Below are 24,046 nucleotides of genomic sequence, written 5' to 3' on the forward strand. Positions count from 1 at the left end.
ATCACCCAACCGCTGCCGCTTGCCTGGCAGCAGGCCCTCATTGGCGGCCCCAGGGGAGTCGCTGCGAGTGGTAAGAGGTCTTGGGGGAGTGTCAGCGCACTCCAATATGCCCTCCACCTCCTCCTGTGCCTGGGAGGCTGCGCGCTCTGCCCTGGGAGTACCCTCCTGATTGCAAGCAACAATAAAGTCACATCATAGTTCAAAGACGTCAGCAGCGGACACTTGACATTCCATTCCTGTCAATCATTGTTGTGTTTGATTTGCAAGAGGTACGAAAGTCCGGGGTGAAAGGCGCACCATCTGGCTGAGAGCTTCAGACAGGCGCGCATGTGCATTAGGTTGTGATGCCACTGCAGCTGCCAGCTCCATCAGCCTTGAATGGCCGTCCCCCTCCTCATCGCTGCAGCTCTCCTCTCCTTGCAGCATGTGCAACAGCTCTCGCAAGTCTGCATCGCCATCCTGCACATATAAATAATTACGTCTTCTTTTGCATCCTAGGCAGCTCAAACAGAAATTAGTAATTGCAATGCTATAAAGGTAGATTGTTATGACCTGATATCAAAGATGAATTTACTAGGGGGAGACTGGGCATCACAGTGGTGTTGGCTTCTCCGCCCAGAGCCTCTGGGAGCCCGGGAAATGAAGCTGCCGCGTTGCCAAAACTCTGCGGAGCAGGCCCTGGACCGAAGTCTGAGCCTGGGCTATTTGACCCCTCCACAGGAAGGATGCGGTTAGCTGCCTGCGTCTGGCGCAGCAGGCTGTCCTGCGAAGAAGGGCCAGCGCTGCAAACTCTGGCATCTGCTGAAGGCTGCTTCTCAGGAGAAGGCTGTGATGGAAGAGGAGGCTGTGCGCTGCTTCTGGGGGCTGCCTGCGAGTCTTGAGAGTGCGCGTCTGCAATGGCCTGTTGCATACACAATGCTCGACTGAGACCCTGCCGTCCTTCAACATGTAGCACCACAACTCCTTTGCAGCATTTTGCATTGGTGAGCATGAAAGCAGTGGCCGAGAGAAATGTGGTAGAGTGGCATGCCTGAAACTCTGCCCTGATGGCAGCCACGGTGGGGCATAGCTCCTGAGGGTCTCGAGGGGGGTCTGGTGGGGGAGGTGGTGGCCCAGTTCCCCCACAGCGCTGCCGCTCCTCCTCCCACATGGGCGCCAGAGACTCTACCATCCGTTTGTCCGGCCCTACGCTCTCCAGGTTCTCCCTCACCAGCTGCAGCACGCAAGAAGTCTTGTTTTCACATCAAATCTCACTGGTGGCCTCAATGATGTGATCTGCATGCATGCCACCAGCCTCATACTCACCCAGCTTGATACTTGGTGCATGCAATCATGAACACTTCCCATGAACGTCTCACACTTCACACAGGTCCGAGACCCATTTCTAGTTTGAGCAGTAGTGCCACTTCTCTGAATTGATGTACCTCGTTCCGATTGAGGACATGCTCCACACAGGCATCCACCTCCAGCTCGCAGCAGCTCCTCTTCTCAAGAGTTCTCGACACCACGCCATGCGTGACTGGCGGCACCATCCACTGCGTGGGCATGCTCGCCGATGTCCACACCTTATCCTGGGACCCATGCGTATCGCCGGACGCTGCTGATGTGTCACCTGCAGTGACGGCTCAGACCTTTGAACCTTCCAAAGGCCCTCTTGGCGCAGCGCTTTGCATGCCGAAAAGCAGAATGAGCGTATGGGGATCAATTACCTGGGACCTCTTGCTCGTATTGGACTAGTGTGGGGGTGTCACGCCAGCCAGAGCGCCGGCCTGTGTGTCGATCTGGCAGGGGGACTCGGCAGTGCACTTGAGACAAGCGCAGCCACCCCATGCCGGCCAGATTCATATCAATCTTTATCTGCAGCAGGAACGGCAGGTGTGCCTCATAGGGCTGCATCCGCCTCCCTGACACCACACCACCCTGCAACAGAGCACAATCATCACCCTGTGGATCTCTACTGCGACGATTATGCAAACATGTTGCCATTTGCACACCTGCATGAGCTGCGCTGCCTTCTTCACATCTATTGGATTGTACCTGCATGTCACCCAAAAATTTGAGAAAAAATAGGCCTCATTTATAAAATGGCAAGCAACATGACAATCATTTCAATGTGCGCAAAGAATCAGCACGATGACGCCACACGTTGAAGCAATGCTGGGCAGATGTACACCCACATTATGACCTTCATGAACAGGCGCTCCCCGGGGTGGTATCCATAGAATGGACAGCCGCGCACAAGCTGTACAGAGAACACACGCTGGTGGCGCTGTGCCCCTGACTCCTGGCCAGCATGCATTGCTGCCTCCAGCGTGCGCGCAATGTGCCGCAGAAAGGCTTGGGCTGTGGGCAGCACCGGCAGGATCATTCTTAGGCAAATAGTTCACAGTCTCAATGGACACCAGTCCACAGAAGCATGTTACTGTATCATTGTTCAGCAGGACAGTGAGGTATTCTGGACGTAAGGGAATGTTTTTGCACAAGTGGCTTGCGCACCTTCTGCAGGTTCACAGGGGAATGCGTCTTCATAGGGCACATAGAAGTACGGAAAAGCCTGTATCACACTTAGTCATGAGCAATGCTTGGTTGAATTGCGCATGTGAGTTAGATCGAGAAGCTCACAACCAGAAAGCCTTGGCACTCTCGTCCCACCTTGTGCAGGTGCAAGCACGTCTTCTGCCCGCCTGGCGTGGCCCCGTGTATTTGCACAACAGGGACACGTTCTATCGCCGTGCCTTCGAGCTGAGAGTGACACATGTCCAAGCCAGGGATCGGCTTGGCCATGTAATAATCCAAGCTCACAATTCTTACAACGAAGGTCTCTTCTTGATCTCCGCTGGACATTTGTGGCTGATTTTCCAGGTGAATTCTGTTCCATGCTGATTCCATGACGAACTGTTTTTAGCATCATACTGATCAGAGTATATCTAGACACAGTATTGGATCTCAAAAACCATACTTCATTCCCAGAATGCGAAGTTGCAACAAAATTTCCGATGTTAATATACGTCCAAACACCTATAATCCATAATCTGGTGTCGAGCTTGCCGATTTCCGACACAAAGTGTCGAAAGTGGGACAAAGCAGGGCGCAGCAGGGGCAGACCCCCTCGGTAGCCCCAATCTGCCGAGGATCATCACGTAAAAATCATCGAGGTCTCCAAAATTCTCCTGAAACTTGCCAGATCTGAAACGCTCATACATTCCCAACTTCCACCATGTCTCTCACCGAGCTGCCCCCGCTGCCCTATGACTACAGTGCGTTGGAGCCGTACATAGATGCGGAGACGATGACCATTCATCACACCAAGCACCATGCGACCTACGTGAACAACGTCAAGGGTGCATTGGAGAAGTTCCCTGAGCTCAAGGACCTGGGACTGGTGGATCTGAACAAGGCTGTGGGCACCGAGAAGATCCCCAAGGAAGTTGCCACCGTGATCCGGTAATTCCACTGGCGAGTGGCACTGTGATCTCTTAGGCGCCCAATGTAAAAATGACCGTCTTGCTAGACACTTTACTATCACGAATTCCAAATTCGTTCTTTAAAGATGAGATCTTGCATGTATGAGAAGTTTCTGAAAGTGGGAGTGGAAAGGCTAGATACTTCGATCTGCTTTTTCCAGTACGTGTATTCTCAAAGTCAAGATGGCTTTCTGAACATTGTTGTGTCTTTGACGTCTGTAGCAACAATGGTGGCGGTCACTACAACCACAGCTTCTTTTGGAAGGTCATGGGCAAGCCGGGCGACAACAACGGCCCTTCTGCTGACCTCAAGGCTGCCATCGACAGCTCCTTTGGGTCCCTGGACGAGATGAAGAGCAAGTTCAATGCAGCGGCTGCCGGGCGCTTTGGCAGCGGATGGGCCTGGCTCATCTCCAAGAATGGCGGTGGCCTGGAGATCACATCCACTGCCAACCAGGACAACCCTTTGCAGGTCAGCACTGGCCTATACTCAAGAAGAGATTTTGTGTGATGTGATATTATTGTGCCACAGAGAACGTGACAGCAGCAGCGGCTAACGATTGCAGTGCGAGCTTGTGCAGGCAATTGTGGAGGACAAGGGCATCCCAATCCTGGGCCTTGATGTCTGGGAGCATGCATACTACCTCAAGTGAGAACTTCTGCACATCTAAGGCTTTTGATGTGATGACTGCGGCTCTGAATCCCTTATAGCATGTTGTGGACAAAGGCAATCAGCAGCATGTCCTGCGCATTGTCTCGTGCCAGTAATGATTCCCATGTGCATGTGGACAGGTACCGCAATCTGAGGCCTGCTTACATCTCTGCATGGTGGAACGTTGTCAACTGGGAGCAGGTCAATGCCAACTTTGAGGCGGCAAAAAAGGGGGCAGTGCCAATCTAAGCAGACTGTAGCTTCATGGGGTCATGCTTCATGGGTGGTGGTTAATCGATGGGCCTTGCATTTGGCATTGATCGTCATTTTAAGTGCACTCACATGAGGAGAAAATTGCAATGTGGAGATTTTGACTTAGCATACACGTCCTGGTGCTAGTGTTCAAACCCCAGCAACAAAATATCCTGATGTCAACAGAATGCTTTGAAGCATTGCTTCGAATTTGTTGTAACAGAGGCAGTGCTTAATTTCTCTGGTTCTGTTACGTGACCATGTAATACTCATCAGTGTGTCTGATGCTCAGACAAGAAGTCAAATGTAACCTGTCCTTTTCAAAACTTGAAATTCAGCTTTGGCAGATGATCTGTTCCATCTCTTATAAAATTATCAGGTGTCTTAACGAGTCATTATATGTAGTACAGTGCACTGCTCTCACGGTCTAGGAGAGTCTCCTCGCCAAACCAATTGTCGCTTCAATACCACCTGCAGAGACGATCAGCCGAACTCTTCAGCATTATTTTCCCATGTTCTTGGTGTGTGAGCACCACTTGCACACCCCAATGCATAGTGCTCACATGTGCACATGCAGAGCTGAGGATATGTGCGCAGTCGATGAAGTTTTAGCTATAAAGTGGACCTCACCCCATGACGCTGAAGCCGCCGTCTACAGCAATGCACTGTCCTGTAATGTAGCTAGCAGCAGGGCTGCAGAGGAACGCAACAAGACCTGCACATCATGGCAGACGTGAGCATTTAGCTCAGTACCCCCCTGTTCACCACACTAGGCTGTGCTTTAATCTAGCATTTGTTGAACAGACTAACTTCACCGTCTCTTATTTGTTGAAGACAAGGGGATTATCACCTGAAACTTCCTCTGGTTGCCCGACGCGCTTCATGGGAGTTCTCGATTCAACTTCGGCGAGTTTGACTGGGTCATTGATTACAGGCGCTGCCAATGGAGTGTCTATATACCAGGGCTGCAGGGCAACAAATTCTGAACCGCTGAAATGCAGTGTGAACCTTACGCAGAGTGAACCACAGTGACCCATCTTTCAAACTATGGCTCAAGGCTTGGACACTGCACACTTACCTTGACACTATTGATACGGATGCCATCTGATGCCCATTCGCATGACAAGTTCCTGCTCAGCTGATCCATAGCAGCTGCAAGGCATGAAGGGATCATCCCCATGTATTTCCGCCCTAGTAGATACTTAGTGCACAAATTCGCCATGATAACCCACACAGTTCGTCCGGACACAGCTTGCACACCTTTGGTCATAGCGTAGATGGTGCCACTCTGAACCGTGGTCGGCCCTCCTGCTACTGAAGACATCATGATCACAGAGGACCGGCCTGCTGCTTTCAAGAGCGGATGGGCGAGCTGCACTTGCAAACCACTTTCAAAAAGGCCTGCTGCAATGCAAACCATATTGACAAAAATGTGAAAGGGCCATCACCTGTGTAAGATTGTAGGCCGACTCCAGATTTGTCTTTGTGATATAAGAGAAATCATCAGATGAGTATTCTACCGTGGGTTTGCGGACATTGCAGCCTACATTGTTCACTGCATGACCACAGAACCGGTCATGCACAGCATGCTTACTGCAAGAATTCCCAAGAGAACCACATGTATAAGGGGCCAGCAAGGTGGACAGAATTGTCGACCTAGTATGTGGAGAGAGCCTCCAAACAAATTGTTGACATCCTCTATTAGCTTCTGTCTGCCATCAGCAGATGATAGGTCAGCTTGAACGCCCTGCACAGATGCTTGTGATCTTTATATCTGTGACAAACAAATTCTGACTATATTTTCTATCCACAGCACGAATGACAGTACCTGAGCTTTCCAGCCTTTATCCTGCCATGCCCTCGTTGCTTGCTCAATGTCACTCGCATTTCTCGCGCATGTGAGTACCTGAGAAGCAGCATCCCACTTCGACGCCATCCAGGTTTGCATGCATCACTCACTAAGCAATAATCACGACTGATCAGGTCGGAGTTGGTGTCAACACCTCAGCACCGAGACTTGCTAATTCTTCCACTATCGCCTTGCCAATACCCTTCGTTCCTCCTGTTACAAGAGCTTTCTGACCTTGCAGTCCAAATCTCCTATCAATGGCTGCGTTGCTCAATGACATCCCCAGATCCTCGATAATTCTGGAGACAAAGAAAGGGTGGTCCTGTCTGGGAAATCACAGAAAACTGAATATATGTATTGCGACGACAAGATTTGCTCCTTCCAGGCACAAGGCTCTCTGACTGGCTTCCATGACATGCTGGAATATACACCCTTGCACAGTCATCACCATCTACTTTGGAACTGGAGTCGATGCAGATCTCTGTGAGGCATTTATACTGCATTGCAAAATTGCACGATCAGCACATCTTGGTTAATTTTCCGGCCAATGCTGCCAGATCCTGCTTTAATTATGTGCATCAACGAGGATCAGAAGAAAATCTACACTGCTACTTTACTTGCCATTTCAAATTTACACGAGTACAAGCTATAGAGATATCAATTTCCGACGTTCTGGCTTTGCATCGAATAGTGATCCATTGTGCCTTGACTAGCGTTCCCGCCCAACGCTAGTTTGGGGCGATGCCCAGTCGCAACTAGCGCCACTCGATCAGTGGGGGCATTAAGATAGCTCGTTTCATTGGTTTTCAGAGATATTCATACCTTGCGATAGAGTAGGGATCGCCTTGCTATGGAGGCGTTTACCAAAAGACTGCAGAGACAGTCTGCCAGGTTTGTGAGACAGCCAGATCCACCTCCAGCTGCCCCGCCCCCTCCTCCCCTCACCCTGGACCAGAAGAAGTTACTGACCAAGTACGCCCTCAGCTCCTGCAAATGACCAATTGTTGATAACATCCTAGCATGCCTAAATTCTTCAGGCACAGCACAAACGAGCCTTCTGTCTGTCGGTGACACGCAGTAGCCCTGACATCTGAATCTTGAGCAGGATCGAAGAGTTGACAATACAGCTCCAGACCTCCCACGAAGTAAATCGCCACTTGAATGGGGAGGTTGAGTCCCTCGTCCTGCAAGTGGATGAGCTCCAGAAGGAAAATGAAGCCCACAAAAGGCACACTGATGAACTCACTGAGAGACTAACAAATGAAAAGCGTAAAGGGGCCAGTGCAGCATCTGAGGTGAGCATCTCTTTCCACTCTCTTGATGCCTGCGTATTTATGCATCACCAGTGTTTTGATCGGCCCTTGTGAGCAGGTGAACCTTGAAAACGGGCATGAACAGCTTCCTCTGAACAGCTTGGACAATGGCTGCACACCAGAAGATATAGGTGCGCGCCACCTGACTGGCTGAAGCGTCTTGGCCATGAGCACCAGCCTGTGCCTGCTGCTGATAATGTTCTCTGGGTCTTTCCACAGAAGACGGAGTCTCCAATGGGAACTACTTGGCGGATGAGAGATGGGCATCACTATGCAGAATAGGACAGTCGGCTGGCTGGCTCGTCGACCCCAGAGAGGTGTGTCTCTGAAGCTTCCAATCCCGCCAATACTTGCAGTGGCCACTGTCTCAGTGCAACACATGAGGATTCAACGTGAGATGAGGTCCGACCTGCATTACCAGGTGTCTCTGGGGCAGCTTCTGGGGGAGGGAATGTTTGGGAGGACCTTTCTGGGGATGTGGAGAGGGGGCGATGTTGCGGTGAAGACTGTGCGCGTGGGCAAGGAGAGCGAGGCCTCCTCCTTCCTGCGCGAAGTCGCCAGCCTGGCTGCCATCCGGCATCCTAATGTCATGCAATTCTTTGGTGAGGCTTTCTTTCTCTGCACCATGAATGTGAGCGCTGCAGAGCTGTCAAATAATTCTTTGTCAGGTAGATTGGCTGACAAGAGTCGGTGGATTGAAATGTTTGAAGAGTGTTGCCGAAATCAATATATGAGGAGGCATGGCTGAGGTGGTGGGGGTGTGCCTGCAGGGGCGTGCCTGCAGCCGCCGGAGCAGTGCTGGCTTCTGTGCGAGTACCTGCCCGGCGGCAACCTCACCCAGTGGCTGCACGGTGACCGCAAGCAGGGTGGCAGGTGCGGATTGTTCTCCCTCTCCTTGTCAGCAAACTAATCCAATGCACCGCGGGTTTTCTGCAATTAATATCCCAATACTTCACATTGAAATATCCTTGTGAAAGAGCACTGCATGGGTGGACAATTTCGAAGGGAAATGGTATCAACAGGCAAAAGCAAATGCAGAGTTGCCGGGGCTGCTGTACTGACTGAAACCTCCTGTGCACAAAGTTGTGTTAGTATGCCCAACCACTGTCTTCGCTGCATCCACCGTCCGTAGGTCGTTGGCCCATCATGCCACGCGAAAGAGAGGCATACTAAGTGACACTGAAAGGGGTGCGTTTGTGGTCCAAGCAGAGGCCAGGTGCGGCGCAGCCTGGAGGAGAGGGTGCGAATGGCGCTGGGAGTGGCTCAGGGGATGCAGGCGCTGGAGGCAGCGGAGCCGCCAATCCTGCACCGCGACCTCAAGCCCTCCAACGTGTTCCTGGACGTCTCCGGCCGCCCCTGCGTCGCCGACATGGGCCTCGCGCGCCGCCTCACGCCCGCCAGGTGACACCCCAGATCCACCCCATCCCCAATAGGGAGAGCATGCAAGTGGTGTCCCAACACAGGTAGCCATGCTGAAATTCAGAGATATATGTGCTCCTCATTGCCAAGATTTATGTTGTCCCAAAAAATTGTGAAGGTTGGATTGTGCTCTTATGGTGCCCATTTTTTTTGGTGGCAGTCTTCCTCAAGACGCCAATCTTTTCCAGACTTCCTTTGCGCAGGAAATGGCAGGCACGGTATTGCCACGTCTTTAAGAGCCATGGTTGACACTTTGCTGAAGTGGGTGTTGTCTTTTGCTGCAGCGCGGCGTGCCTGACAGGGGAGACAGGCACATATGTGTACATGGCGCCCGAGATGATCCGGCACGAGCTGTACACCAGCAAGGCGGATGTGTTCAGCTGGGGCGTGCTGCTGGCAGAGGTCCTCTCTCAGCGGCCGCCCTATGAGGGCCTCTACATGACCCCTGTGCAGGTGTGCCATTGCTCCTCTTATTCAGGCACCCCTCAATTTATTGTAAGATTTGCATCTGCAGCGAATTAAGGGGTCTGCAGGTCCTCCCGTGCTCCTCCAGCATATGCGCACTTCGTAATTTTTCCAGAATTCGCTTTTGCAAGCAGCCAAGGGCGTACAAGCGGGCATGCCTATTTACATGCTGAGGAACTGCTTAACAGCAAGCGTCTGACGTGCTTCCTCTGCCAGCGGCCTTGATTGGTCTTCTGGTCTGAAGAAGTGAGGCCCCAGTGCTGTTGGCGTGATTCTGGATATGCACAGTAGCGAGGAGCAGCGTGAGATTGTGCTTCCGAGCCATTCCATTGCATGTTCTAGGAGCCTGCTCTGCCTAAATCCCTGCGCTATGGCTTGCAATGGGTGCAGGTGGCTTTGGCGGTCGGGGACAATGAGCTGCGGCCGACGCTGCCCTCAGACACGCCAGAGCCGCTTCTGAATGTTGCCCTGGCCTGCTACAACCCCGAGCCTGAGAACCGGCCCTCCTTTGCCCTCATCGTGCACCACATGCGAAAGGTGAGCAGCGCAGGCCTTCCATATGTTACCATATCTTCCTTCTGAGCATTGCAGATGTGCAGTGTTTGGCAATATTGATGGAAGGAAGAGGGCATTGTTGACCCACTTCCAAGCACGGTTAAAGGTAGCGGATTTCTGCAATTTTCAAAATCTTCCCAATCTGACCATCCCCAGTCGTGCGAGTGTAAGGGCTTGTTTACAGGATTCTTCTCGACCTGCAAAGGTGTGCCCATGCAGATTCTTGCAGAGGTGGTGGCGGCGCAGCAAGCTCAGGCGCAGCAGGAGAGCACGCTCAGCCGCTTCTTCAAGCAGGCCCGGCCGCAGGCCACTCTTCAGAATGCCACGACAGCCCCTGCTGTACACTGAGTCGCGAAGTCGGAGTATAGATGAGCAGCATTCAGTGCTTGCATGTTGCCACCTGAGAGGACACCGGAGTGTGAGAACTGGGGAATAAACAGCGTTTTTACTTGTCCAGAACAATGGCATGCAAGACTGCCGGTAATGTATGAAACAAACATGCAGCTGGCATTGCACATCAAAGAGAGGCTGTGAGTTTCATTGGCGTCTTTAAGTACATAATATACCGTATATATGGTGATGAAACTGGCAATGATCACGAGAGATATACATGCGCGGCGCCACGTGGCGCTGGGCACCCGCGGGCTGGCCGGCATCAGCGACTGCAGTGAATTACAAGTATATATGGACGCGCTTGGTCATCACTAGAATTGTGACCACTGTAAACCGCTGCAGCGCACACATGCATAATGATTTGGTCATTCCTTCTGTCAAGAAGTTTGTACTTTCCATAGCTTTCTTAACTCCCCTCGTTACAAGGGATACGCCTAACCTATGAAGTACGCTCGCTCCTGGTGGCGCATCTTGTGCTCATGTTCTGAAACTGCGACGCATTTGATCCAGCGATCTTGCATAAGAGGTGGACTTCCTTGATTTGAATGAATTGCACACAATGTGTGTGCATTTATTTGCATGCTCGGTTGAAGCTTTCAGCGGGTCGATTGCAATCGACGTTAGCCCGCCCTTCAGAAGGGCACGGTGGATAGCATCGTGACGTATATTATTGCCTGGAAGGAAATTATGGGTGCAAGCTCTTACATTAGGTCTGTGAGCGCGAAGGGTCGTGCGGTGTCAGACGTAAAGACTTATCTGTAGTACAGAGTGCACCTCATGCAAGAGGGTGGCAGTGGGAAACTACAAGAAAGCGCCAAAGGGGCCATACCTGCGCTTTTAACGCAAATGCCGGGTAATGAAGGCGTTTTGGAGACACCCACGCCCTCAAACAGCCGAGAAAAGTGGGTTTGAGTAAATTTGCCACCATGATCTATCTTGAAATTTGCAATACTAAGAACTCGGGGGCTTCACCCTCAATGTTCTGGACGTATCCCTGGTGTTATTGACACAGAAATAGCTTCTCAGTATTGGTTTTATTGTCCTTGCGGTGAGCGACTGCATTTCATATCAGAGCTTGGAAGTACCCCTCTGTGCAGCCAGACAAGGTCACCTGGGACTCACAGCATTCAGTGCTGTTTGTACTGCAGGCCGAGACCCCCTCTTAGCGAGTCAGCTGACAGCCGAGCCACCTCACTAGGAATGCAGGACACCTCAAACGTCCGTCTTGAAAATGACGCGCTGGACAAGCTGCTGTTTGGCGCTATTTACTCCTTGACAAGGGGCTCGCGGCAAGGTGACTACCAGCCTTAATCTCCATCCATTATCCTCTGTTTGAGGCAATCTGAAACATGCATGTTGCCGTCTTCTATACGGTACTGGCATGAGTGCAGTGATGGAGGGAATTGTGCCCACAGGTGCCAGCGGAGATGCCATGCACGAGGTGTCACAGCTTGTGTCGATGGCCTCGCAGCTCAGAGTTGTCAACCCGCACCTGGCGCATGAGTGCGCGCCCTTCACAGCCCATGATCGCTCTCTGTGCTGCACATGCTCGCTCTATTGACGGCCACCAACTCGCTGCCAATGCCCAGAAGTGGTCGTCAGCATATTTTGCACCTTGTCGGTGCAGGGCACAAAAGGAGCTGCAGGAACGCTGTCAGAGGCTGGTGGCAAGGCTGCCGACAGTGCCCTCGGATCCACTTTCCTCCGGCTCGGAGGAGACCCACAGCCAGGGCACAGGCCCCAGCGAGCTCTCCCCCGCACACTCGCGCCCCGGCAGCGGACCGGCCGCGATCTCCCGCCTCAGCCTGGACTCGCGGCTCAGCACGCGAGTGGTGGTGCCCAGGCATGCGCAGGCACAGCAGCAGCCGCTGCCGCAGCAGCGGACCGGCTCCGGCGGCCGGCAGAGCAGCCGGCGGCCGCCAAGCCTCAATCCCTTCGACCTGGCGCGCAGCGAGGACGGAATGAGCGTTGAGGCCATTGAGGAGGACGAGATGGAGTTCATGGTTGAGGAGGTGACCACTCCGGGGGGCACCGTCAGGGAGGTCGTGGTGCACGAAAGCAGCAGCGAGGCGCCATTTGCCGCCGCCATGCCGCCGGCGCTGAAAGCTCGCGCGCGCTCCGAGGAGATCGCCGATCAGGCAATGCTGGCGGGAGCGGCCGCTGATGACGAGGCTCCCGGCGCGGAACTGGAGTTCAGGGTGGCCTCGGTGAACGACGGCGGCGAGGCCGGAGCCGCGCCAAACCCGTTTGCGGCCGCACGCGCCACCGACGCGGTGGCTGCCACATCGATCGCGCGGCCGCTGCCGGCCAAACGGCGGCAGGGCAGCCTGGGCATGGCGCGGGAGGACCTGCTCTCGCACGTCGGCGACGCGGCGGATCTGGCGTCGGCCGCGCAGGGCACCGTGTTCCTGGACGCGATGGGGTCCGGTGACGGCAGCAGCCTGGCGGGCTCGGAGCCCAGCAGCAGCGGCAGAGCGGTGGAGGGCGGGAGGCGCTCGCAGGAGGTGCAGGAGCGGTTTTCAGGGACGCCTGCACGGGCGCCGGCGGCGCCTGCGGAGAGCGGCGGGCCGGCATATCTGCAGGAGGAGGGGAGGAGGGCCAGCAGGGACTCGAGGCGGAGCTCTGGGGAGTCTGCAACGGTGAGCAACGCTGCGCCACTGCAACCGAGGCTGAGGAAGTGTTTGTTGAGCGCTTGTCATGGCAAAAAAAAATTATATGCAAGACATCCACCTGAAAGGCTGCACACGTCTGAGCTGCTTGACTTCCCATGGATACCACAAGCTTGTTATCCACAATGTCTGGCAGAGGTTAAATTTCCTGGCAAGGCGCATAACCGTACCAGGCATGTCCAACAGATCGAGAGGTTCATCACCGGAGCATGTCAGTCCTTTGCGGCAGGTCTGGGGTCTTTCTTGAGAGTTTGTGGCAGCCAAAACGGATCAGTCTTTTTGGGATCAGTTTGAGCATGGAAGCTGATGAAGGGAATTCTCCGGGTTTGCAGGCGTCAAGGGAAAAGAGGCATAAAGGAACAAGTGATCCGACCCGAAAATCATCGAGGACTGGGTCATCGTCAGAGAAGGCGTCCTCAGCGACATCTGATGTGGCAGATAAGATCAGAAAGAGGAGTTCAGAACGCAACCAGCAGAATGAAGGCGGGAAAGACAACAGGTAACCTTTCTAATCAATCTCACTGCTGCAAGACCAACCTCTTGACTATTCCATCCTTTCCTTTTGCAGCCTCCTGTACACAAAACAACTCCCTGTGGTTCACACATGTCTAAACTGTTTTCAAAGGCCTCTCTTCGGAAATGGAACACAGTACATTGAGTTGTGATGCTCTTACCAGCAGGAAGCAGTCAGAAACAGCCCCGAAACTCAAGTCACGGACGTCATCATCATCCGGCAAACGGCTCCTGAAGGGCGCCGCCGCGCCAGCACAGATCACAAGCCTGCAGATCAGCCATGATTATGGCAAGTTCAACCCATTCAGCAACCAAAAGGTGAGCAGTGTGGTAGCGCGCAGTTCACCCTGGCATTTTAGTTGTTGACTAAATGCTCTTGGACTCTTTTGGGTTGTGTCTGCAGACTTGCATGTGTACATGGCGTGGCATGTTGACTAATGGCAACCCTTGCCGCACAGAAGCGTACAACGAGTGCACCTTTCAGGCTGAACGATTTGACACTTAGAGGTTCAATGGAGATTGACGAGATGCTCTACTGGCCAGGGATGGAAGATAGACTTTTGCTGCTGCCCAACCAGCGCACCCATGCCGCTGGGGGGGATTGACAGCATGACCTACCCCACCTTCCATGAAGCTGCGGAGGAGCTGAGCCGGCAGGCCACGATCCGGGCGGCTGGCGCGCAAGGACAGGGGCAGCAGGCCGGCAATGAAGGCATGAGGAACGCGCCCATGCTGCCGGCCGACTCCGGCGCTTCAGCAATCGACAAAGAATTCCTGTCGCTGGCCTCAGGGTGAGTCGTTGCCCTCGACCCCTTGCTATTGACGATGCCTAGTATACAGCGGCGTGCCCTGACCCAAAATGATCTCCTCGTACAGGCTGTATATGCGCTGCATTGCCGCAGCATTGTTAACCTACTATCTTCCAATCCTCAAATTGAACTGCAATCTCAAGGCATTACATGTGGCTCCGGGACAAGCTCTTGTGGGTGTTGGGAATGCTGGGCTGGGCCCATCAATGATGCAACTGTTGATTCCTCAGAGTGGTGCGCAGGGCAGCTGGCGGCACAATGTACAGCGAGTTTGTGCCGCGCCGGGCGCAAGAGAAGGTGTTCTCTCCCTCAGCGACCGCGCTGCCAACGGTCCGCTCATCAGCCATAGGGTCCAGTGCCTCAACAGGCACAGCCACCACCAGCCATGCCGTGCCCATGGAGCAGAGCAGTTCTGTGGTGTCTCCAAAGGATCACGAAGACAAAGCACAGGGCTGTGGATGCTGGCCCTTTGGCCGCTAGCTAATGAAAATGCGTGATAGCTGCGTGAACAGATTTTTGGGCCGGGATCTTGGCCCCTACCAATTTGAGAGTCGGTACTGCCATAATTCTTCCGTTTGGTCTTTGATGGCGCCCAAATTACAGAATACACCTTGAGCATGCACTGAATTGAAGCGTGAAGTGCTTGTTGGCTGATGGGGCCACACCTCAGGATTACTACAATTGGCATTTGCAATTAGTTGACCCCATGAATGTATAGGCAGGGGGCCCATAAATAAACATCCTACAGCATTTTGCAGAGCAGTTTGCATCTTCACATGAAGTGAGGCTTCACTCAGCCAAAGTATGGTTGGTGCACCGTCATCGATGCAACATGAAACTGGCATTCCTCGTCTTTCTGTCTTTTCCTTTCCATGGCCTATGGCTGAGCTTGCACTTTGTGCAAGTAGCCTAGGCGCCTTTCGGGTAGACTTGGCGTGATACCAAAGGGACCACGAACCTTAAGACCTGCATGGCTATCGGCTGTGTCAGCTTCCCACATGTTTTATGTCTAGTTGTCTGCACTTGAAGTGCATGCGCCCTGGATAGTGTAGGTCTGTCAAAGGACAGTTTGGGCAGGTTTATAGGCAGTCAAGGAGAGTCGAGAGGACTCTGCAGACTGGGTAAGATCTGGATTCTTAAGCATCTGGTCAACAATGGGTGCTCCCAGTTTCTCTGGCTAGGTTTATAGAACGCCAATGATGAAGTGGAAACTTGAAGCATGCATTCCTTGATTACAGATTGTGTGCTCAATCATGATTGTTTGGCTACTGTTGCGCCCCTTGTACAAGAATGTCCATGTGTGTGCCAAGCGCCTCGACATTTTGCCATAACATTGGCAGTAGCAACGTGCTGGGTGTATTAGAGCCAGCCCATATGCAGGTGCTCATGTAATGCTTGGAATTTGATGGCCTATGAATACATCTTGCTGTTTGATCAGTCCATGCTCTTCAATTCATTGGCAATGTACCGCTCCCATTTCTTGTGTTTCAGTGACGCCAAGCTCTCCAGGCTGGCAATTTTCAGAAGATAGATCTTTAGATACACCAGCTCCCGATCAGTGCTGCGATTCAAGTGCGCCCTCCTGCAGCAGAGGCAAGGAATCACTAATCCGTGGTTCGTGCTGCCATGCTAGATGAACAAGACCCTCAGATTTGGCAGCATGCAAGCCAACATACCCCTTAGACTGTACAGTGCACACGGAGAATCCGGCATGGCAAAGCTGGATAGTCAATTTTCCCACAATCAGGATCAGGAGGGCCTCACTTGTACGGCCTGATGACCAGACCATTCTGTGGGTTGAAGGCATAATTTCTGCGGAGGTCGTCGAACATAATGGTGTTCTCAGGCGTGTACTCTGGCATCTTTGCCCACAGCACAGGCAGAGGTTTGCAGTCAAAGACTCCTGCAAACGACACATTGAAGATGAAGTTTGCCTGCAGCTGGCAGGCACAGCTCAGCCAAGACTTCCCTAGGTACATAATAAGCAACTGTGCCAGCAAAGAGCAACCGAGTCATGCACGAAAGAAGACGATGCCAAGGATCGTCTGAGAAGGGGAGCTCAAACTGTCCTGTGCAACTCACCGTATTTGGCTGTCTGGATGGTGACCATGCTCTTGTGGTCCATGAAGGCTGTGAGCTTGTAGGCAGGGTTGGTAGACACCCCAAGCTCCCGCATCTTCACCTCAATCCACTTCATGCCCGTCGCACTCCAGATGATCAGGTCATAGTGCTCGTACACTGCTGTCATGAACTCATGCAGATGCGGCCTCGCGAGCTCCTCTGGCCTCTCTGTCAAAGCACAGCCGTGCTGATGCTTGGGACATGTTCTTTTCTGATCATGAGAACAAATGAAGCATTGCGGCAGTGGGAAGTGGTGAATGTTACCTGCCGTGGAATTCAGGTCAAAGATCGTGTAGTCAATGTCCAATACTAAGCATTTCTTGCCAGGCCGCGGTGGGTTTAGCACCTTGATTGGTGCATTTGCTATCCGCCTATGCAGCTTTTCCTGCAGGGCAGATGTTGCGTTGAAGCCTGCACGCTCGTCATGGTTCCTCCAGAGGCTTGCGTGGATTTGGATTACCTGGAAATCAGGATTGTCCTTCACATCGAGCTCTTGCAGCACCCCTTCCTCCAAATCAAAGTCATCCTGGACATGTGGGGCGACATCGGCTTGAGCGTCCAGCTCGTTTGTCACCTCCTCAGGTGTCCTGCACGTTCCTATAATTTATTACACAGATCCATCCCGAAGAAGTGACCCATATAGAGTTCTTTCGTTGTCACCCACCAAAGCAAGTGATGTGGAATGGGAACGTGCCCGATCAACATGATCTTCTGTCCCGGCTTCAAAGCCAGGTCTGTGAGCATCATGTCATCGGTTGCAAGTTTTCCCCCCTTTGCTTTGAGACCTAATAGTTTTTGTCTTTTTGGTTGCACCCTTGTCTCCTCCTCGATCTTCCTTTTCAAGCATCCCACCGTTTCGCTGTCATTTATTTTGAACATCATCTCTTTTGAGCTCCACTTTATTATCACTTCCCCAGACATTGTGGTCTGCTCTAGGATTCCACAGCGCAACTACCAGATTTACTATCCAGCAAGTAATAAGGTAGTGATAAGCTGTCCTGATGATTGTTGCTCATGAGACGTGACAAAGTGACATCTTGTAGGTCATAGAAGAACAGGTCAAATTGGCTTTCTTTCGGCTCAGCTGTCAGTTGCAGCTCTCTGCAGCTTCCAAGTCCACGAAGTCCTGAATAGGCTGGGCCCCAAACAAGCCATGCAAGAGCCTCGATGGTCGCTGTGAATTGGAATTGCAAAATATGGATGCAGTTAAGGTCAAATTAGAAAGAGATTGCATGGTGAGAGGCACGCACCAGCGACTATGAGCGGCGCTGCAAAGGAGGAGTGCTCTGTGACTGCGCCCAACATCGATAGCAAAGAAGGCTTGATTGCAAACAAATCATTAACCGAAAACCAGAAAAAGAAGCTCAGACAAAAGCGTGCAAAGAAGAAAAGACTGCTGCAGGTAAATTTCGTATGAACGTGAACAAGCACAAAACGTGCTGTTGCTGCTAGTTCCTCCATTTTCTGGAAAGATGTTAATATTGCGTCTGAAGCGCAGATTTGTCTTACTAAGACGCAAAGAAGTGCTTTCTCACCTGAACCGAGGGGAACAAGGGCAGATAATTCGGGGTCTTCTGCTCTTGAACAGGTAGCAAGAGGGCGAGACAGGGCAGGCCTACAAGCCCATGGGGCGGAGGAGTCCTCATTAATGACAGCAGAATCTGACAGATCGTCCATCTCGAACATGCAAGTCTGCACAGCACCGCAGTCACAGCAGCCTCTGCAGCACTTCTCAGCATCACTTGGACATCAGGGTGCTCGACCTCCAAAGCGCCAGCGCATCGATCCCTATCCAACAGCCATCCTGCAGACTGATGCATTGTCAGCTGAACACTCGGAGCTGCAGCCTCTGCCACAGAGATCTACAGTCCAGGCTGGTGCTGTTGACTTGCCAGCAGCATCGTCCGATTCTCAGTGCCAAGACACGGCAGTGGAGCCTTGCCACATGTCTGGGCGCAGCAGTGTCCCAAGTGCTGCTGCACCAAAATCGTGCGCTGCAGCATTTGCAGACAAGCTGGCACCATCAGGTGTCACACATTCCAAAGGCAGCGATCTGGCAGCGCACCCGTCCCACACTCGGCGGAAAGGCACTGCCAATAGCAGTCATAGAGCAGAGGAGCCTGGCAGTGCACCTGTGACAGGTACTGAGGAAAGCAGCTTGCACGATGCAGCCAATATTTCACTGCGCACAGACATGTCCCAGGCAGCCGCAGTCATCAGCTCAGTGCTGCCGGGGGGATTCAAGGGCAGCCCAGCGGGGCAGCAGGGGCCAGGAGAGGCAGCAAATTCGGTGAGCAAGCGCGAGATAAAGCGCCAGCAATTTGTGCCGGTGCACGGCAACTACCGCCGCTACTATGGGTACCGCATTGGTCAAGCCTTCGAAGAGGACCCTCGCCTCAAGGTGAGCTGCAATCCACCTGCACTCAATAGCCCCTCTGTCTGCCCACATCTACCTCTGCCACATATCTGTCATGACAAGCAAGGGATACACCATTGCCCTTAATATATCTGCTGGTCACTTTTCAGATCCCAGTATCGGTGTCTTTTAAGCCTCTGAGTGTGAGATGGTGCCGTTCTGAGGTTTGCAGCGGTCTTGTGAAGTGATGGCTGGTGCGCAGGTGATGGAGAAGCCCTGGTTCCAGAATAGGAAGTGTTTGGACGTGGGGTGCAACGAGGGCATGGTCACGCTGGGCTTAGTCACGCGCTTTGGCACCGGCAGCATGCTGGGCGTGGACATCGACCACGTCCTTATCAGCAAAGCCTGCAGGTCAGCCCTGCATCCTCTGCTGCCCTCTACAAAGACGCACTTTTTACCTGAGCCAGACCTGCCTTTCCCGCAGCCCTGCTATGCATGCTGTGATAGGGTGGAGGTCATCTGGGTAGGAATGACCAGAGCAATACATGTGTGCCCCCCGCTGCCTTGTCCTTTGTCCATTACACACACAGGTTTGGACCCCTCTGCCTCTTCCCACGCAAGAGAGTCCAAGGAATGAGCTGTGAGTAATCCTGCATAATCCGTGCATGGCACAAATGAGTCACCCCTCCAGAGACAATTCACAATTTTTTAATGCTCACACATGCTCATTACTGGACCGGCTTGCTGCAGGAGCTTGAGGGAGGAGCACACAAGGGCCACAGCGGAGTTGGCGCGGCTGTCCCACACGCGCAGGCACGTCCTGAGCGCCGCGCCGGATGCCGAGAGCGCGCAGACGTCCCACAACGCCGAGCGCAAAGCCGCCAGCGCCGCGCTCCAGGGCCTCATCGGCACCCGCTTCCAACAGGGAAACTTCCTAGAGCTGGTGAGCCTGGCAGCACCCCCCCCCCCTTCACCGCATTGCTCCTCTATCTTTGCTCACCTTGATGCAAGCTGACAGTCACAGCGAGGCAATAAAGAGAATTGGTATTGAGCTTGCAGAAGAAGAATGAGCATGCTTGCACATGGCGCAGGAGGAGTTGCAGCGAGGCACGTACGACACAATACTGTGCCTCAGCGTGACCAAGTGGGTGCACTTGAACGGCGGCGATGCTGCGCTGCATGCGTTGCTGAAGCGCATCTGTGAGCTGCTCGTGCCCGGCGGCCGCCTTATCCTGGAGCCTCAGGCCTGGAGCTCCTACCAGGCGGCCGTCCACAAGCCGGTGCGCACCCGTAAGTCCGCACAAGTACCTTGCTGCGTGAGGGCATGCTGTGTGCCTGTTCTGTTTAGCCACGGAGTGATTGCTGTGGCAAGTGTGGGAACTCTTGCGATGCTTGTTTTGCTGAGTGGTGCATGGGACCAGAATGGTGCTGTCAGTCACAAGGGAGTCGTGTCAGAATGACTCCATGCCAGGCTGCTTCCACTGTCCTGTTCCCATAAATTTCTATGACTCTGTCCCAAGATGCACACTCTTCTTCTGCAAAACAAATGATCGGTGGAGTGGTGTTGGTGCAGGGGATGCGGGAGCGGCTGCACCCCCTGAGCAGCCTCTATCTGCGGCCGGAAGACTTGCCCCACTACGCCACGCAGCAGTTCAAGTTCTCGTTTGTTCGGCAGCTGCGAGCGCCAGAGAACGCCAAGGGCTTTGACCGGCCCATATACCTGTTCCAAAAGATTGGTTGAAATCCTTGGAAATCCTTCGAGGAGTCTGTGTAAGAGCTTGCATGCAAGAGTGCAATGTTGCAGCCTGTCAGGGGTGCAATTGCAAGCCAAAAGGCTTTCTTGGCCTACCAGCACACCATCGTTACTGCCATTGATTGTTTGAGAAGAAGATGAATAGAGAGAATACATGTTTGTAATGGATCCTTCAAACGCATGCTGATTATAGAGAGAGGTTTCTTCAGTGACCTGATTGGCAGCCCTGCTAGAATGTTAGATCAAATGCCCATTTGCACGCCAGGGCAACATGTAAGCATTTGTCGATCGAGCAACTGTAGCTTGAGCTCAGGATGGTGCTGGCACCATCCTCTGAATTACAGACTCTGTACGCATGCATGCAAAAGGGCCATGGTCGCTCATTTGAGAATAACTTCTGCAGGAAAAATCTAAAAAGAAATTTGCAATTGCAATGGTTAGGATCCTCACTGAATGATCTAAAACAGCATCCATGCACTGTGACACCAGCAGTTTGCAGCCAAAGTCTCCAATCATCGTGATCTTCCCTACGGTACAGTACCCAACCCAGTATGGCCGATTGAAAACTCAACAGCCAAATGTCGCTATTTCAAATTCAATGATTGTGCACATCTTGCAACGCACATCTGCCAGGTGCATCTTTGCCCAGCCCACAGTTCCTAAAGTGCGTGGCACCAGAAAGTAAGCGACTGATAGTTCACAAAGATCACACAGAAGCGGCCTCCTTCGCATCAGCTTGTTCTCGCAGCACATTTGTCAGGTAGAACTCGCCGGCGCGGTACGACGACCGCACCATGGGCCCTGCAGCAACGTACATGAAGCCCATGTTCTTGGCGGCCGTCTCAAAACCCGCGAATGCCTCTGGCGTCACATACTCGGCCACAGCCATGTGGCGCTTGGTTGGACGCATGTACTGCCCCAAAGTCACCACATCCACCCCTGCAGCAGCACCCACTGACGTATGAGTCCCTTGTTACAGAATCAGATAATTGGAAAGATTGGGTCCCAGATGTCCGTTTTTCCGCCGGATTCCAATCCTCTGCACCGGTCCTTTGACAATCGGGACTGCACAGATGCTGGAGCTGGACTATGCTGCAAAGAAAGACTTTGTCACTGCCAAATCAACAGCTAGGAGGGGGACCATGCAATGATGCTGTTCATGAGGAGCTTGAATGCCAGACTGGCGGGGTGAGTCACCCCTGACAAAGCAAAAGGGGCAACGCACCGTTGTCGCGCAGCTCCTGGAGGGCGTCCACGACTTCGGCGGGCTGCTCGCCGCAGCCGAGCATGATGGAGGTCTTCGTGATGCGCGCGCCGGCCGCCTTGGCCGCTCGCAGCGTCGCCAGACTCTGCGCCCAGTTCGCGCGCCGGTCGCGCACCACTCCCTGCAGCCGCTCTACCTGCACCGCCATATAAAGTATGTCGACCTTGATCAATTGTGTCTCTAGCCCCGTCTGAGCGCCAATCCTCTCTTCCACCCAACTTGTCCTTCTTGAAGGATTCCAAGCAAGACAATCAAGATACTGAGCCAGCCAGGGCCAGTCTCCTCGCACGTCCTCTCTTCCACAAGAAATATTGCACCTTAGGTAACGACACGTGCAGCCAATTTCTGGCATTTCACAGCTGCTAAAATTAGACTCCGGTGTTATATTTGTTGCAGGGGAAGCTGAAGTGGCAGGAGGGGGAGGACTCACCGTCTCGACGTTGTGGGCGTAGACATCAAGGCCGGATTGCGCCACCATGCTGACGCTGTCGAGGTCGCCCTGGAAGTCGGGCACAAGGGCCTCTACCAGCAGCCGCCCTTGCGTCTTCTCCTTGAGGCCTCGGATGGTCGCCGTGATGTGCGCTGCGCCCCCGTCCGGCAGATCATCTCTGTCCACGCTCGTCAGGACGACGTAGTCGATGCCCCACGCCGCCACAGCCTGAGACACACGATGCGGCAGCCCTGTCAACGCCGCCACTTGCGAAAGACCACATAAAACACATTAAACAAACATTGCACCAGCGCTGGTAGCAGCAGCTTGTGCATGCTTCGCTTTATCTCCTGTGTTCTTCCGGTAGCACTGAAAGAGCTGAGATGCTGTGCTGCAGGACAGTCTGCACCTAGTATGATGTACCGTAGTACAAAATGTGATATTGAGCAACCCCTGTGCAGAGGTGTAGGCCCAGAAATGCCCCACCTTGGCGGTATTCTCTGGCTCGTCTGGGTCGAGGGGCGGAGGCGCCTTGGAGGTTTTCACGGCGCAGAAGCGGCAGCCGCGGGTGCAGGTGTCCCCCATCAGCATGATGGTGGCCGTCGCTGTGTGGCCGTCGCCGCCGCCCCAGCACTCGCCGATGTTGGGGCAGCGCGCCTCCTCGCACACCGTGTGCAGCTTGAGCTCACGCAGCTTTGCCTTGATCTCTGTGTACTTGTCCCCGCCCGGCACGGTCCGCTTCAGCCAGTCTGGCTTGCGTGCCTTCTCCTGTGCACCATCCAAGAACTCTTGCATCAAGCGAATTTACGATTTGCAGCTCTATTGCGCAACAGGATGTCTAGGGTAAAGGGGTGCATATGCCCTTCTGAACGAATTCGGAGCACACCTTCCAGTGGGGTGCATTGACGGAGTAGTCAATGGTGGAAAGATCGCCGTTGCTGCTGATGAACTCTCCAAGATCGGGACCTGGGGCACACATATGAAGATGTTGTTGCTTGTACAGCAGGAGCACGGCCAACAAGCACCACTACGGACTTGCCCATTTTGGCAGTCTCGTCACGAAAGGTAGTTTTGATCGTTTCTACTTCACAGAGACAGATCCGTGAAGTTGAAAAATTACGAGGAGTCAGAGGTGACCATCATAAGGGTGTCTGTACCTGCCGCAAGCTTCTGGCGCAAAGCTTCGACGGCCTTTCCAGAGAAATTTCTTCCATTTTCACTCACATTTGAAGGATGGGCTGTGCTTGCGGAGCTGTTAGAAAGGAGTCTTGCGAGTTGCAAAGCCTGCTGCAATGAGCGACGACCGGTGCCCTGCATTGTTATGCGTCCCACCGCCTGGAACAGTAACACCAAAGAACCCCTGATATTTGCACAATTGTTCCTTTGCACTGGATGAATATTGTTTTGGGGATAGTCAGAGACGATGAGAGCCATGGAAAGGACACGGGATCATGGATTAGTAACCTTGGCATCATGCATGCACTACTTTCCAAGATTGATGCAATCATTCCCCAGCGTTGCATATAGCAATTTTCTACCAACATGACAATTAATGTACTTTTTGCATCGTGTAACTTCCCTAAAAGTCATGTGTGCAACGTGCACGGTGCGTGAACTGCTCAAGATCGTAGACTAGTACTACATTTGAGGGTTTGTGCAAGCCACACAATTACTCTGAGAGTGTGCAGCACAAACCACACAATATTGAGACTTCCAGTCATGCAGTCTCTAAAAGCATCGGCCACGCTTGCAAGGACACTCAAAGTCCG

The 24,046-nt window shown here is 53.1% G+C and overlaps 7 protein-coding genes across 7 annotated transcripts; 4 read left to right on the forward strand and 3 right to left on the reverse strand.

Annotated features, from left to right (window-relative positions):
- Positions 1-3,205: 3,205 nt before the first annotated feature.
- COCSUDRAFT_52134 (superoxide dismutase [Mn], mitochondrial) lies at positions 3,206-4,690 on the forward strand. The gene is made up of 4 exons (XM_005651839.1): positions 3,206-3,444; positions 3,687-3,936; positions 4,046-4,113; positions 4,257-4,690. The coding sequence occupies exons 1-4, from the start codon at positions 3,218-3,220 to the stop codon at positions 4,363-4,365; spliced, it is 654 nt and encodes a 217-aa protein (XP_005651896.1). The 5' UTR covers positions 3,206-3,217; the 3' UTR covers positions 4,366-4,690.
- Positions 4,691-4,994: 304 nt separating this feature from the next.
- On the reverse strand, positions 4,995-6,497 carry COCSUDRAFT_11248 (NAD(P)-binding protein; the record flags this gene model as incomplete). The annotated part of the gene is made up of 8 exons (XM_005651840.1): positions 4,995-5,083; positions 5,219-5,333; positions 5,447-5,520; positions 5,629-5,740; positions 5,817-5,923; positions 6,025-6,115; positions 6,197-6,274; positions 6,372-6,497. 8 exons carry the CDS (start codon positions 6,495-6,497, stop codon positions 4,995-4,997), a joined length of 792 nt encoding a protein of 263 aa, XP_005651897.1.
- Positions 6,498-7,927: 1,430 nt separating this feature from the next.
- COCSUDRAFT_11504 (kinase-like protein) lies at positions 7,928-9,996 on the forward strand (the record flags this gene model as incomplete). The annotated part of the gene is made up of 5 exons (XM_005651841.1): positions 7,928-8,132; positions 8,301-8,396; positions 8,742-8,931; positions 9,234-9,402; positions 9,805-9,996. The coding sequence occupies 5 exons, from the start codon at positions 7,928-7,930 to the stop codon at positions 9,994-9,996; spliced, it is 852 nt and encodes a 283-aa protein (XP_005651898.1).
- Positions 9,997-14,085: 4,089 nt separating this feature from the next.
- Positions 14,086-15,018, forward strand: COCSUDRAFT_52135 (hypothetical protein). Its single transcript, XM_005651842.1, has 2 exons — positions 14,086-14,335; positions 14,596-15,018. Exons 1-2 carry the CDS (start codon positions 14,130-14,132, stop codon positions 14,831-14,833), a joined length of 444 nt encoding a protein of 147 aa, XP_005651899.1. The 5' UTR covers positions 14,086-14,129; the 3' UTR covers positions 14,834-15,018.
- A 769-nt stretch (positions 15,019-15,787) lies between these two features.
- On the reverse strand, positions 15,788-17,395 carry COCSUDRAFT_11577 (MGC81798 protein-like protein; the record flags this gene model as incomplete). The annotated part of the gene is made up of 6 exons (XM_005651843.1): positions 15,788-15,935; positions 16,118-16,256; positions 16,436-16,642; positions 16,739-16,859; positions 16,935-17,048; positions 17,165-17,395. The coding sequence occupies 6 exons, from the start codon at positions 17,393-17,395 to the stop codon at positions 15,788-15,790; spliced, it is 960 nt and encodes a 319-aa protein (XP_005651900.1).
- Positions 17,396-18,603: 1,208 nt separating this feature from the next.
- On the forward strand, positions 18,604-20,571 carry COCSUDRAFT_64191 (Bin3-domain-containing protein; the record flags this gene model as incomplete). The annotated part of the gene is made up of 5 exons (XM_005651844.1): positions 18,604-18,875; positions 19,093-19,241; positions 19,581-19,773; positions 19,922-20,110; positions 20,404-20,571. Exons 1-5 carry the CDS (start codon positions 18,669-18,671, stop codon positions 20,569-20,571), a joined length of 906 nt encoding a protein of 301 aa, XP_005651901.1. The 5' UTR covers positions 18,604-18,668.
- Positions 20,572-20,888: 317 nt separating this feature from the next.
- Positions 20,889-23,072, reverse strand: COCSUDRAFT_26680 (lipoic acid synthetase; the record flags this gene model as incomplete). Its single annotated transcript, XM_005651845.1, has 4 exons — positions 20,889-21,522; positions 21,809-21,983; positions 22,278-22,505; positions 22,764-23,072. 4 exons carry the CDS (start codon positions 23,070-23,072, stop codon positions 21,290-21,292), a joined length of 945 nt encoding a protein of 314 aa, XP_005651902.1. The 3' UTR covers positions 20,889-21,289.
- Between the last annotated feature and the right edge of the window lie 974 nt (positions 23,073-24,046).

Source organism: Coccomyxa subellipsoidea, assembly GCF_000258705.1.
Source record: "Coccomyxa subellipsoidea C-169, whole genome shotgun sequence".
Lineage (NCBI taxonomy): Eukaryota > Viridiplantae > Chlorophyta > Trebouxiophyceae > Coccomyxaceae > Coccomyxa > Coccomyxa subellipsoidea.